This window comes from Myotis lucifugus, unplaced genomic scaffold, assembly GCF_000147115.1.
Source record: "Myotis lucifugus unplaced genomic scaffold, Myoluc2.0 scaffold_69, whole genome shotgun sequence".
NCBI lineage: Eukaryota > Metazoa > Chordata > Mammalia > Chiroptera > Vespertilionidae > Myotis > Myotis lucifugus.
In genome coordinates, this window is record NW_005871117.1 from 2,286,728 (window position 1) to 2,299,370 (window position 12,643).

At 60.5% G+C, this 12,643-nt stretch overlaps 1 protein-coding gene and 1 long non-coding RNA gene across 3 annotated transcripts; one reads left to right on the plus strand and one right to left on the minus strand.

Annotated features, from left to right (window-relative positions):
* LOC106697425 lies at nt 1–6,681 on the minus strand. 2 transcript variants are annotated; one of them, XR_002829658.1, is made up of 3 exons: nt 6,465–6,681; nt 6,031–6,191; nt 1–1,071 (listed from the first exon to the last, which is right to left on the minus strand). It is a non-coding gene; the product is annotated as an uncharacterized LOC106697425 (long non-coding RNA). The 2 variants fall into 2 exon arrangements; XR_001348527.2 differs by lacking the exon at nt 6,465–6,681 and adding an exon at nt 6,298–6,449.
* A 120-nt stretch (nt 6,682–6,801) lies between these two features.
* On the plus strand, nt 6,802–10,516 carry ZNF503 (zinc finger protein 503). The gene is given in 3 exon segments (XM_006090217.3): nt 6,802–7,191; nt 7,942–8,081; nt 8,083–10,516. Coding segments are annotated over 3 exon segments (1,935 nt in total). The 5' UTR covers nt 6,802–6,891; the 3' UTR covers nt 9,578–10,516.
* Nucleotides 10,517–12,643: the final 2,127 nt, after the last annotated feature.

The following is a 12,643-nucleotide window of genomic DNA, read 5'->3' on the forward strand; positions in this document are numbered from 1 at the left end:
CACCCGACAGCGGCTCCCATGGAGGGAAGGTTTCGCTCCGGGGAGTTAGGAGGTGGGCGGTGATGGTCTGGGCAGCCCGTGGGAGCGGGAACCACACTCGTCCTTTCACCCCCGCGCAAGCCCGTCTTGGGGCCGGGGTGTCTGGAGGGCCGGCTCTGCGTCCCCGCCTCGCCCGCCGACCGCGGCTCGGCGCGGCGCCGGGAAGTTCGCAGTGCAGGCAACGGGAGGTTATTTACCCGCGGTTTCGAGGTGAGGGGAGCGGGCTGGGGAGGGGGCTCCCCAAGAGGATTTTTTTGTAGATTTTTTTATTGTCTACAGTTTTACATATGTCTCCTTTTTTCCCCACCGATGGACTCCCCCCACCCCCTTCCCCAAGAGGATTTCTGACCGTTTCGCCCGGGGTAAGGCTAACTGGTCCCAAGCTTTCCTGCGCCCGGCTGGGCGGACGCTTCTCCGAAAGCTCTTTCTGCAACTTTGACAAAGCCAGCGCCTCCCCGGTGCAGTCCCCGCGAACACATCCTAGACGTCCGCGGCACCCTGGGAACTGTTTTTACAGACCGGCCAAGGAGCTGGCGAGACATCAAGGAGGAGAGGCACCTTCCCTAGCGTTTCACCCGGGCCCGCGCTCTGCAGGCTGCCCCTGGCCCTCCTCGCCTACGGCCCCACCTTCTCGCATTCGCGTAGTCACGCTGACCTCCCAAAGCCTCCGCCGATTCTCTGCTGCAAACTTGCATGGAAGAAAGTTCGGGCTTCATCTGCCGCCGAATTTGCTTTCAGTTTTCGCCGCGGGCGGGCTCGGCCTGGTGGGTTCCTGAAGCACCCACCAGAAGTGGGGGCTGCTAGGCACAGCGGGGCAGCAAGGGGCCCCTCGGCCCCAGGGTGCTGATCGTCCAGTCTCCCTGGAAAGCCCCACCTGCCGCCTCACGAGCACGAGAGGCCACCGTGGGTCGCGTTCCAGGCCGATGCGTCTGCGAACAGGAGAACCAGGAGGCGTTTCCTGCCCGTTGGCAGCGAGCTGGATTTATTCGGGTAGAGGCAGTGCAAACCGCAGCCAGAGAAATCCCGTCGATTCTAAAAATGACAAGGTTGAATTTATACGATCAAGATTCATGTGTGGTGCAGGGAGATGAAAATTATACAAACAGCTTCACGTCCAGTGTGAACGGAAGATCGCTTCCGGCTCAAGGGCATGTAACATAACATCTGAATATTTAGATCTTTAGAGGGATATAAAATATTATTAAATTCTCAGTGTGTGCACATATAGTGAAGTTGGGAAAATTCTACAGCAAGGGTCTTTTTACAGCCTCTGCCTGGGTGTAATCTGGGCTTGAGATAGTACTTATGTCCAAATAACCACCCAACCCAATATTTCCTATAGCCAGAGTGAGTTCCACATCATCGAGGGGTACAGTATGTGCGCCTCTTTAAATATCTGTGGCATGGCAGAGGTGAAAAACATTTAAGAAAAACAGGCGCACAGGTAACTGAGCCATTACACTGCTACAATATTTGTGTGTATAGAAATAAATATTCCTACCAGGTCGGCTGTGGAAAATACACACAAATTGAGGGGCTTTCGGAAACCCAGGGTGGGGAGGTCACGGGTCCTGCATCTCTGGCGCCCAGCCCCCTGAGGGGGGCTCAGACTCCACTCCCATATGACTGCTGGGAGAAGCTGGGCCCAGACCCCAGCACTGCCTTGCCTGGGAGGGGGGGCAGCGAAGTGGGGTTCCCAGATTCCTGAGCGGTGAGGGAGCCTTCCTGGGGCTCAGGATAGCAGGGCCTGGGGGCCTATGGGCAGCCCTTCCCCCTCAAATTCTTGATCCACCTCTGAATTCTGGTTCCACCGAGCTAGGGCAGTAGCCTTTTGGGCCTATGGATTTGGAGCAAGCGTGTGGAAAAAAGGGCAGGTCGCACTTGGTTCCCAGGTGTCCCAGAGGGCGACCCAGAGAACACCTGAAAGAAGGGCGTGAGCTCACTCCCAGAAGGTTACCAAGACCACCTGGCCCGCTGAGGGCCAGTTTGAGGCCACAGAAGCAGTTGTCTGGGTGTATTTACTTCTGAAATGTTAGGCACCCCTTCACAGGATCGGTGCTGAGGCCAGATGCCTGGTGGGTCTCTGAGTATTTGCAATGCCCAAGCAATGCCGTCAGCGAGGTCAGAGACCAGAGACATTGCAGCAGTGAAATTCCAAGACCAAATACTAATTCCACAATGGGGTGCTTGCAACTGTCCATCCATCTCACTGCCCTGGTCTCTCTTTATTTTCTCGCCCCTCCAAAATGCAACCAAACCTTAAACAGACATAGACTTTTTGAGAGCCCCTGTTTGAGGAAAAAATTAGAAAGGAGTTTGTCATGGGGTCCCGGAAGTGGCACACACTCATGAGGCAGCCCTGGCGCAGAGGAATAACCCGGGCCCTGAGAATGCCCTTCTTCAGAGAGTGGGACCGCGCCGAAGTGGTACCGCACACCTAGAGGAGGGCGAGAATAGGAAATATGGGGGGGGGGGGAGGAAGGGGCGGGGGGAGAGAAGAAAAAGATTAGGGAGAGAAGAGAGAGAAGCCGGAGAGGAAACAAAAAAGAGAAGGTAGGGGGGCGGGGGAGAGAGAAAGAGAGCCAGGGGAGGAGAACCGATAAGAGTGCAGGCCGTGGCGAGACTCCGGGAACCGGCCAGGCTTTGGCGTAGGCAAGGTGGGTACTTTCAAGGTCTCGAGAAGAGGGAAGGCCACCCGGAGCCTTCCCCTACCAGCCCCGGAATCTAGGCCCTGCTCCCAGTCCGGAGGGTCAGCCCTGAGTCCGGCGGCCTCCGCGCGCTCTCTGCTCTCCCCCTCCTTGGGGACCACAAGGCGGGGCCGTACTGGGTGGGGAGGCCCCCAGGGGCGCGCGCCAGTCCGGGACTATTTGGGCGCTCTGGGCCAGGCTTTCCAGCTCGCCGGGTCTGACCTGTCAGGCGGATTATCTTCGAGGGAGATTAATAGGGGAGGCGGGCTGCAATAATAATCGTTTTGTTTGATGTGACAACTCTGATAGGCGTTGATTTACTTACAAACTGATAGGCTTTTAATTGAGCGCCTCCGCCGAGCCCGAGATGAAAGGGAAGCGGCGGTGAAAGGCGGCCCGCCTGCCCTCCGGCCTCAATACTGATTAGCCATCTCGACAGTGAATAGTTCAAGGCATTTTCAAACTTTTTGCCTCAACTCTCTCCCCTTCTTTCTCCTCCCACCCCCTCCTCAGCTATCTGCCATGCCCACTCCTTTTTTAGAGAAGACAAATCATTTCCATTGTGTGCAAATAAAATCCACAGGAGATCCACGCCAACCGCCGCTGGGGGTGGGAGGCAGGAGGCCTAGCGCCGAGTAATTAATAAACCCCCACTGGTCCGCAAGGCCTGCGAGGATTTGGCCTCCCTGACGAGACGCGCCTGCTCAGATGCTGGATCCTCCCGAAAGCCCGGGAGCGAAGGCCTGGGTCTGGGGAAGGGCGAGTGCGCGCGGACCACGACACTTAGGCGCGCAGCGCCCTGCAGGCCCGTGCCATGCCGCGGCACGCCCGTTCCAAGGGACACAGGGGCCACTCTCTGGTTTCCCCACGCTTTGGGTGCTGGGGCTGCCGCACCCAATTCCAGAAGAAGGAAGGAACTGAGTCTTGGGGTAGGGGGGGCACTCCCGTGTTCACCTCCAGCTATGGCCACCGCCCCTAGCATTCAGTGTCTGGGCCTCGAGGGGAGGCCTGGCGACACCCGGCTCTTAGCAGAGCTCGCCGAGCTGGGGGCTCCACAGCTGATCCAGGCCGACACCTCGACAGCCGCGCACTCAGTGACACAGACACTAACATAGCCGCAGGATACAAGCGACTTCACAAAGGCGCTGCTCTTCGGAGACAGTTTAGGACTCACTGGGACTTGCTACCCGAAGATGATCAAGACAACCTTCACAGCCTTGCTCGTGGCCTCTCCACCACCTCCCAAACTCGTCCTCCTCGGCTGTCGCACAGACACTCCAAACCCCCCTGAATGCAGGTGTGTTCTTACACCTACACACGCGCACACATACACACACCGACAGACAGCAGCCCAAAATACACACCGCCTCACTCGCCTCTTCTAGTTATCTTTAGTCAAGTTGCCATCTCATGAAGTTTACCAACCTGAAGAATCAAGGGATAAGATTAAAACGCAGAAAGTGAATGCCTACAAGAAAATTCTAAAACTCACCCCGGAAAGTTCTTGGTACCTGTTCGGAGGAGTGGGAGACAGAGACAAAAATGGGGGAGAGGGGAATGGGATGGTTAAAGAGGAGAGGGCGAGCGCCGCTGAGGGCAGGTCCGAAATCCGGCCCCCGCGTTTGCGCGGCTCTGCGCCTCGAGAGCGCGAGTGAAACCGGTGTCCGGCCCGGCCTCCGCCCCCCCGCGCGGGTACCGACTGACTCAAGGCTCCCAGCGCTCCCTGCCCCGCCATTTATCAAAAGGATTGACAACAAAAGAAGAGTCGGGGCGGAAAAGTGGGGGAGGGGAGATTCAAAGTCTTCCAAGTCCTTCCGAGTAAGGGGATGTGTGTTCTCCTCTCGCCCCACCTTCCAATTTCTGCGACTTTCTGAAGGTGACCCCCGAACTCGATCCAGACGCTATCAAAGCCCTGACAACTCACACAGCGGCACAGTCATGCATGCACACTTGTGTACGCAGAATCAGGTACACGGAAACACGCACAGCGCCTCCCCTCTTCCTTCCAAACAGCCGAGTGACGGTGCAAATCGAGGGGAACGCGGCAGTCCCGCTCCGCTTCCCTGGAAGAGCCCGAGTTCCCACAGGCAGCCTCCCCCGCCCTCCTTCGCTCCTTCGCTCTGCTCTCCCAGCGCAGGTCAGTCCCGGCTACGCGTTCCATAAATTCGAGCGAGCAGACCGGAGTAACCCCGGCTACCAAGCCCGCGAGGATGGAGCACCGTGCGCAAGGATTGGGGAAGCGGCCAGAGTGAGTCTGAGACGTCGCTCCCGGATACACCCGTGGTCAGGCCTCTTCTTCGCAGCCTCTCGGCCCTCACCACCATCCCCGGGGGTCAGAGAATTGAGAGGGATACCCCACCATTGACCTCTCAGGACTCAAGGTTTCATTGGTGACGTGGTCTTAGGAAGAAGTCGCCGCGTTTGGGGTCAGGGCACTTCGGAGGGTGGGGTCCGCAGCAGGCTGGCAGCCTGGCGTCCGCACTCTACGTGCCCCCGAGGGAATATTCCAGGGGAGGAAAAAAAATCTCCGATTTTAGACATCACCCGCGCCCGTCTCGGGTACCCGAAGCCGTTCCGAACTCCAAGGCCCCAACAGACCTAAGCCCCCAAATGTGGAAGGGTGCATCTCTGACTCCGACACCAAGAGGGGCGAGGCGCGCACCCCAGGCCTGCGCACCCCTCTCAGCACCCTGGCCGCACCTGCGCACTTTACTCTCACTATTCATTTTCTTGACATTGAGCGCCTCCCTCCCCTCTTCCATTCTTTTCCCTCAGAGCCCCCATCCCCTCCCATCCCGTGAGGCGGCTCCCCTTTCCTCCTCCTCCGGTTTCCCCTGGATCTCTTCCTTCCTCTCTCTTTCTCTCCCTCTCTTTTTCCCTTCAAGTCGCACCCGCCTTGTAATCAGCAACAAAAGCTGACATAAATCACGGGCGGATTGACAAGAGCTGACAAATAACTGATTGATTGCGGTCGAGGAACATTGACAATTGATGGAGGGGTGGAGATGCCCGAAGAACTTGGCGGGGGGTGGGGGGAGCGGGTAGGAGAGGAGAGGATGGCAGGGGAGAGTAAGCAGTGGGGGCTGAGTGTGAAACAGAGGAACCATGTGACCCTCGATCCTGCCCCAATCTGCGAGTCCCCGGGCGTCACGTGGCCGGGAAGGGCGGGGAGCCCAGCGCATAACTCGGAGCAAAACCGCCACCGCTGCCCACCTAGCTTCTGGTTTCTCCGCCGCCAAATCCCGGGAAATCCAATCGGGCGGGCGGACTTCCTCCAGCCACCCGCCCCCCCACCTTTCCTTACCCTGGCGGCCGCACCGCGAGAGATTTCAATTACTGAGGAGGAGAGAATATTGGGTGTTCGAGGCCCCTGTGCACCCCTGGTGTTGACAGTCCGGCTGTGGTCCAGAGTCCGCCCGTGCTCCGTTTGAACGCCACCTCCATCTGTTCCTCACATGCACCCTCCTGCAAAAGGTTTCAGTTTATTTTCGAGCTGGGAAAAGGAAGGACGACAGGAGGGGAAAAAAGAGGGAGGCGGCAGATAGCAAACGTAGAATAGAAGTCCAGCTACCCTTCGGATCGAAATCGAGGGAGGGGACTAGCCGCGGAGGTGGGGGGCTGGGGGCGGCGAGCTGGGAGCTGCCCATTAAAACCAGCGCTGAGAGTCCGGGCCGCGGCGGCGACGGCGGCGGCGGCGGCGGCGCGGGACGCGTCACATCCCCTTGACCCTCCAATCACCTCGGGCTCCCATTTGATTGGAAGGCGGCAAAGGCTTTAATCTCCCCCTCGGTGCAGCTGCTTTTGAAGTGAGTTTCCTCGCCAGAGCCCCGGCTGGACAGGCAGCGGCTCACACCGCAGAGAGCAGCGCCAACGCCGGGCCGCGAGCGCGCAGCGCAGGGGCACAGCCCGGGGCGGATACGGCGAGCCACTCCGCAGTCCTGCAGTCGGGCCGGCTCTGCCCGGTCGGCCACGGCCCCGCTGCGAGCCACCCAGGATTATTCGCTTCTGGCTCCAGCAGCGGAGAAGGCGCGCCGGGCGCTGGTGGCCGCGGCGCCAGCTCCTCCTCCTTCTGCTGCTCCTGCTCCCCGGGCGAGCGCGCAGCCCCGAGCCCGCCCCGCGCCTCCGGGAGCCCTCCCCCCGCTGCTCCCATGCGCGCGGGTGGGTCATGAGCACAGCGCCCTCGCTTTCTGCCCTAAGAAGCAGTAAGCAAAGCGGCGGCGGCGGCGGCGGTGCGGACCCTGCCTGGACCAGCGCGCTCTCTGGAAATAGCTGCGGCCCCGGCCCAGGCTCGTCCCCGGCCGGCAGCACCAAGCCTTTTGTGCACGCCGTGCCCCCTTCTGACCCTCTCCGCCAGGCGAACCGACTGCCCATCAAGGTGCTGAAGATGCTGACCGCACGGACTGGCCACATTTTGCACCCCGAGTACCTGCAGCCCCTGCCTTCCACTCCCGTCAGCCCCATTGAGGTAAGGACCCTCTGCCTGGATTGTGCCGGGATGGCACCACCCTGGCTTTCGCTTCACGGAATTTCTCTTGGGATCTGGGGGTGGGGGTGGGGGTCGAAGTGATTCAGCTCCCGGTGGGAAGAGAGGATAGTGCTCCCGCACCTTAAAACTAGGGCGGAAAGGTGGGAGGAGGTACGCTGGGGTGTGAATGTTAGGGGTAAGGCAACCAAAACTTGTTCTTCCCTTTGGTATAAAAGCGGCTAGCCCGACCCAGGCCCACTTTCTGCCCAGAAGACGGACGGGAGCCCGAAATACGGTTCCAAAGTCGCAGTCCTCGGGTTCCCCAGAAGCTGGTACACAGCTTCTCAGGCGCAAACCTCCTGAGCCCTTAACTCTGAAGAATTAGGGATGGGGTGGCGTGGGGGGAGGTGTACAGTTCTGGGTCTAGGAGTCAGAAACCAAAACATTTTGTGAGTTTTTTAAAAATCCAGTTTAGCGCTTAGCAAGGACATGTAAGATCCAGTTTGGGGGAGAGGGGTGTCTGCTGCCTTCTCAAGGACGAGTGTGTGTGTGTGTGCGTGTGCGTGTGTGTGTGTGTGTGTGTGTGTGTGTGTGTGTGTAGGGGTGCCGCCTAGAATTGCGCCTCGGGGCTGGGAAGGATCTTCGCGGCGGCGGGGGGGGGGGTGGAATCCTAGAAGCCAGATTCTAAAGGATCTCCCCTTGTTTCTTTTTGTGCCCCCCCCCCACCACCACCCACGAATGACCCCGCAGCTGGATGCTAAGAAGAGCCCGCTGGCACTGTTGGCGCAGACCTGCTCGCAGATCGGGAAGCCCGACCCCTCGCCCTCCTCCAAACTCTCCTCGGTCGCCTCCAATGGGGGCGGCGCGGGCGGTGCCGGCGGCCCCGGGAGTGACAAGGGACGGAAAGTCGGGGCCCCTCAAGCTGAGTGACATCGGCGTGGAGGACAAATCGAGTTTCAAGCCGTACTCCAAACCCGGCTCGGATAAGAAGGAGCCGGGAGGCAGCGGCGGCGGAGGCGGCGGCGGCGGGGGTGGCGGCGGTGGGGGGGTTTCGGCGGAGAAGTCCGGATTCCGAGTACCGAGCGCCACCTGCCAGCCATTCACGCCCAGGACAGGCAGCCCCAGCTCCAGCGCCTCGGCCTGCTCACCAGGAGGCATGTTGCCTTCGGCCGGGGGCGGCCCGGAGGGCAAGGACGACAAGAAGGACCCCGACGCAGGTGGCGGCGGTGGAGGCAGCAAGGGCTCGGGGGGTGCCTCGGCCGAAGGGGCGCCCACCGGGCTGGCGCACGGCCGGATTAGCTGCGGCGGTGGGATTAACGTGGACGTGAACCAGCACCCAGATGGGGGCCCCGGGGGCAAGGCTCTAGGCTCGGACTGCGGCGGTTCATCGGGCTCCAGCTCCGGCACGGGCCCCAGCGCGCCCACCTCCTCCTCGGTGCTGGGCTCTGGGCTGGTGGCTCCAGTATCGCCCTACAAGCCGGGCCAGACAGTGTTCCCTCTGCCTCCCGCGGGCATGACCTACCCAGGCAGCCTGGCGGGGGCCTACGCCGGCTACCCGCCCCAGTTCCTGCCGCACGGCGTGGCCCTCGACCCCACCAAGCCGGGCAGCCTGGTGGGGGCGCAGCTGGCGGCGGCCGCGGCGGGCTCTCTGGGCTGCAGTAAGCCGGCCGGCTCCAGTCCCTTGGCCGGGGCGTCGCCACCTTCCGTGATGACAGCCAGCTTGTGCCGGGACCCGTACTGCCTCAGCTACCACTGCGCCAGCCACCTGGCGGGGGCCGCGGCGGCCAGCGCTTCGTGCGCCCACGACCCGGCGGCCGCAGCGGCGGCGCTCAAGTCCGGATACCCGTTGGTGTACCCCACGCACCCGCTGCACGGCGTGCACTCGTCGCTAACGGCCGCGGCCGCTGCCGGGGCCACACCGCCCTCCCTGGCCGGCCACCCCCTCTACCCTTACGGCTTCATGCTCCCTAACGATCCGCTCCCCCACATCTGCAACTGGGTGTCGGCGAACGGGCCGTGCGACAAGCGCTTCGCCACGTCCGAAGAGCTGCTGAGCCACTTGCGGACCCATACGGCCTTCCCCGGGACAGACAAACTGCTGTCGGGCTACCCCAGCTCGTCCTCTCTGGCCAGCGCCGCCGCGGCCGCCATGGCTTGCCACATGCACATCCCCACGTCGGGCGCTCCGGGCAGCCCGGGGACGCTGGCGCTGCGCAGCCCCCACCACGCGCTGGGACTCAGCAGCCGCTACCACCCCTACTCCAAGAGCCCGCTCCCCACCCCCGGTGCTCCCGTGCCGGTGCCCGCGGCCACCGGACCCTACTACTCCCCCTACGCCCTCTACGGACAGAGACTGACCACGGCCTCGGCGCTGGGCTATCAGTGAGGGGCGTCGCGAGGGCGAGCCGGGGAAAGAAAGGAGCTGGGGGGAGGGGAGGGGCACAGGGAGGGGCAGGAACGGGGGAGAAGCTACTGTCACCCGTGAGTGGGGACGACCCGGGCCAGCAAAGGAAAAAAAATATATATACCGTATCTCTCTGCCCGAAACAGCGACCGAGACCCGGCGGGAAACTCCCCTTCCCCCGCCTCCCCTGCCCACCCAAACTTTATAAAAGTTGAAAAAAAATATCATTTGACTTTTTATAGAAAAAGAAGGAAAAAAATAATTGAGAAAGTGTTCATCTGAGGACTGCATCGGTGGACACTGGTATTTATTTATGTTAGCTCCAAGCGGACCCATGGTTCTAAAGTGCATTATTTAGTTTGAGCTCCGTAGATAAAAAGGAAGAGGGAGGGAAATTAAAAAGGAAGAGGGGGGATTTAAAAAAGGAAAAAACGAACCCTCCCGTCCCTTGTAGATTATAAATAAATACAAAACCACCACAGAACTAGAGGTCTTCTCTTTAATGTTACTTTAAAATTGCTATGATTGTATTGTACGTTCTTATTTAATGTCTGATTGAAACACAATTTACATGCATGTTTGTTACAAAAATGAAAAACAAAAACAAAACAAGTCACAATTTGTCAGCTCTGATTTCAAATTGCAATTATTTTTAAGGTGTATACCATTGGAAGAGAATGGGTATTTTTTTGTATGTATTCTGGAAGAAAACAAAAAAAAAAAGGAAAAACAATTCTATTCCAAAACCTCATTTGCCTTATTTTGTTCTTTAAAAGGAACACTTAACTATTTTTAATTTTTAAGTACACCCGCTGAAAAGGGGGCAAGTAAGGTTTACGTCATGTACTAAAATAATAGACAATGTATCGCTTTAAAGATTAAAATTCCGTATATTTGATGTATTAAAGGTTTTACTTCTTATTACTATCTTTTTTATTTTTTGGTTAAAGAGAAAGAAGAGCAAGGCGGCCGCAGTGGGCGCCCCGGGCCTCGTGCCCACCCCTGCCCAGGACCGCGGCCGCGTTTCGATTGTTCTGCTGTGATTTTCCGGAAGAGGCCACGGCTTCGGAAGGGCTGCCCAGCAGTGGGGTTGGTCTTAGGAGAAATATTTTTCAAGAGGGGATTTCACAATTTGGAAATATCTTGTCCTTAGCTGTCGCTCATTTCGTTTTTCTCTTTTCCTCCCAGCAGCCTGTTTATTAAAAGTGAAAGAAAATGATTTTTAACAATTTCCTCTTGAGCTTTTTAGGAGTTTGGGTTTCGTTTTGAACAGAGAGCAGCGCAGGCCACGACTCGCCCGCCGGCCTCGGCCCCGGGGAGGTGCCGCGCGCCGCCCGCCGCTCCTCCCTTTGCCTTCCATGCATCCCCGGTCCCGGTCCCGGTCCCGGTCCCGGGCCGCAGCGGGACAGGCTGGGGGACGGAGGGCGCTCGGGACCCTGTTTCCCGGGGCTCGGGAGAGCGCGCCCAAACCATGCCCTCTCTCAGGGGAAAGTGAGTTTGCCGTCCTTTTCCTCTTCTGGCTGCCCGGGGCCAGAGATGGCCGCCAGCCGACCCCCTCAGACACCCCCTTCCACCCAGCACCACCCTCCCCGGCTCCTTCCTCTCCGGAGTCCGGACGCGCGGCCGGCCGGCGCCGCGGCTGTTTTTCCGCGTCCCGATCCCTCTGCAGCCGGCGCTCTGTCCCAGTCGGTGCCGCAGGAGAGTGCGCCGGGGCAGGGGACCCGGAAGCCCCTTCCAACTCGACCCCTCGAGGGTCCTGGCAACCATTCCGGCCTCGCGGGGGCGGCCCGGTGGGCGCCAAGAGCCATTCTGGGCTGCGAGCTGCGCTCCGCAAAGCCGCGGTGGGACCCTCAGTCCCGGCTCGGGTCCCCGCGGTGCGCGCCGCTCCCTCCTCCCCAGTGTGAGCGGCGGGACTGAGCTGCCCGTGGATCCACGCAGAGAAGAGCCCTAATTTTTTTTTTTTGCGGGGGGGGGCGGTTCGGGACATGCGCTCCCCACCCCCCTTCCTGCTCACAACCACGCTCTCACTCCAGGCCTGGGGGTGACTTATCTCCTGGCTGTGTGGGCGCTCGCCCTCCAGGTCCGCCTTTCCTGGGATCCCGGGACCAGGGAGCCGCGACGCTGAGCGTGCGCACCGAACCCCCCCCACCCCCCTCTCTCTCTCTAGGGTCAGGCCGTTCTGGGTTCTCCCGGCCGTGGGCCTTCCTCGGCGCCAAACTCCTCCTGCAGCCTCGGGAGGCTCGCCGCCTCGGGCCTCGGCCAGTCAGTCGCGCCGCGCCGCCGCCATTTGCTCGGGGGTTGGGGACTTTGAGACTCTCCATCCTCCTCCCAGCGTCAGCCTCACGGCTGCGGGCCTTTCCCCGGGTGGCACGCAAAGCGGGCGCGGCGACCTGACGCGGCGGGGAGCTGCCGGGCCCCCGCCTGGGGAGGACTTAGTGGAGACTCGGGCTCCGACGCCGCTCCCCAGAGGAGGGCAGCCCCTGGCGCCTCGGACCCTGCAGCCTGGGCTCCCGACTCCAGACACAGGCGCTGGCGCCCGAGGGGGACCCTGGCCGGCGGTGTCCGGGCCGCCCAGAGCCGCTCCCACTCCGGCTAAGAGGCGCTGGGTCGAGCCTGGCGGGGCCTGGATCCTCGAGAACCCCGGCCTTTGGAGAGGCTTGTCACCCCCAGGCTCTCAGACAGACGCCACCCCTCCTGCGGAGTGAGAGGGGAGGGGGTTCGAGGAAGTGGTGCGGCCCAAATCGCGACCACAGCTCGGGACAGGAAAGCCAGGCCCGCTCACCCTCTCACCAGCGCCGGCCACACGCCGCTGGCCACCCTGCTCCACAGGCTTTGCCCTCCTTCGTCTCGCGTTTTCAAACAGGGGTCCCTAGGCCACCACCCCCCAGCCCCGGCCTGTGCCCCCTAGAAATTACCCAGCCCTAGAATGTCAGATCTGGGACCGGCAGGGAGACCAACTGGGCACGTTTGTGCCTTTGTGCCAACTCTTGGTATTTTATTACCAAAAATCAAAACCAAAACGCCTTGACATTTTCATGAGACCTCCTT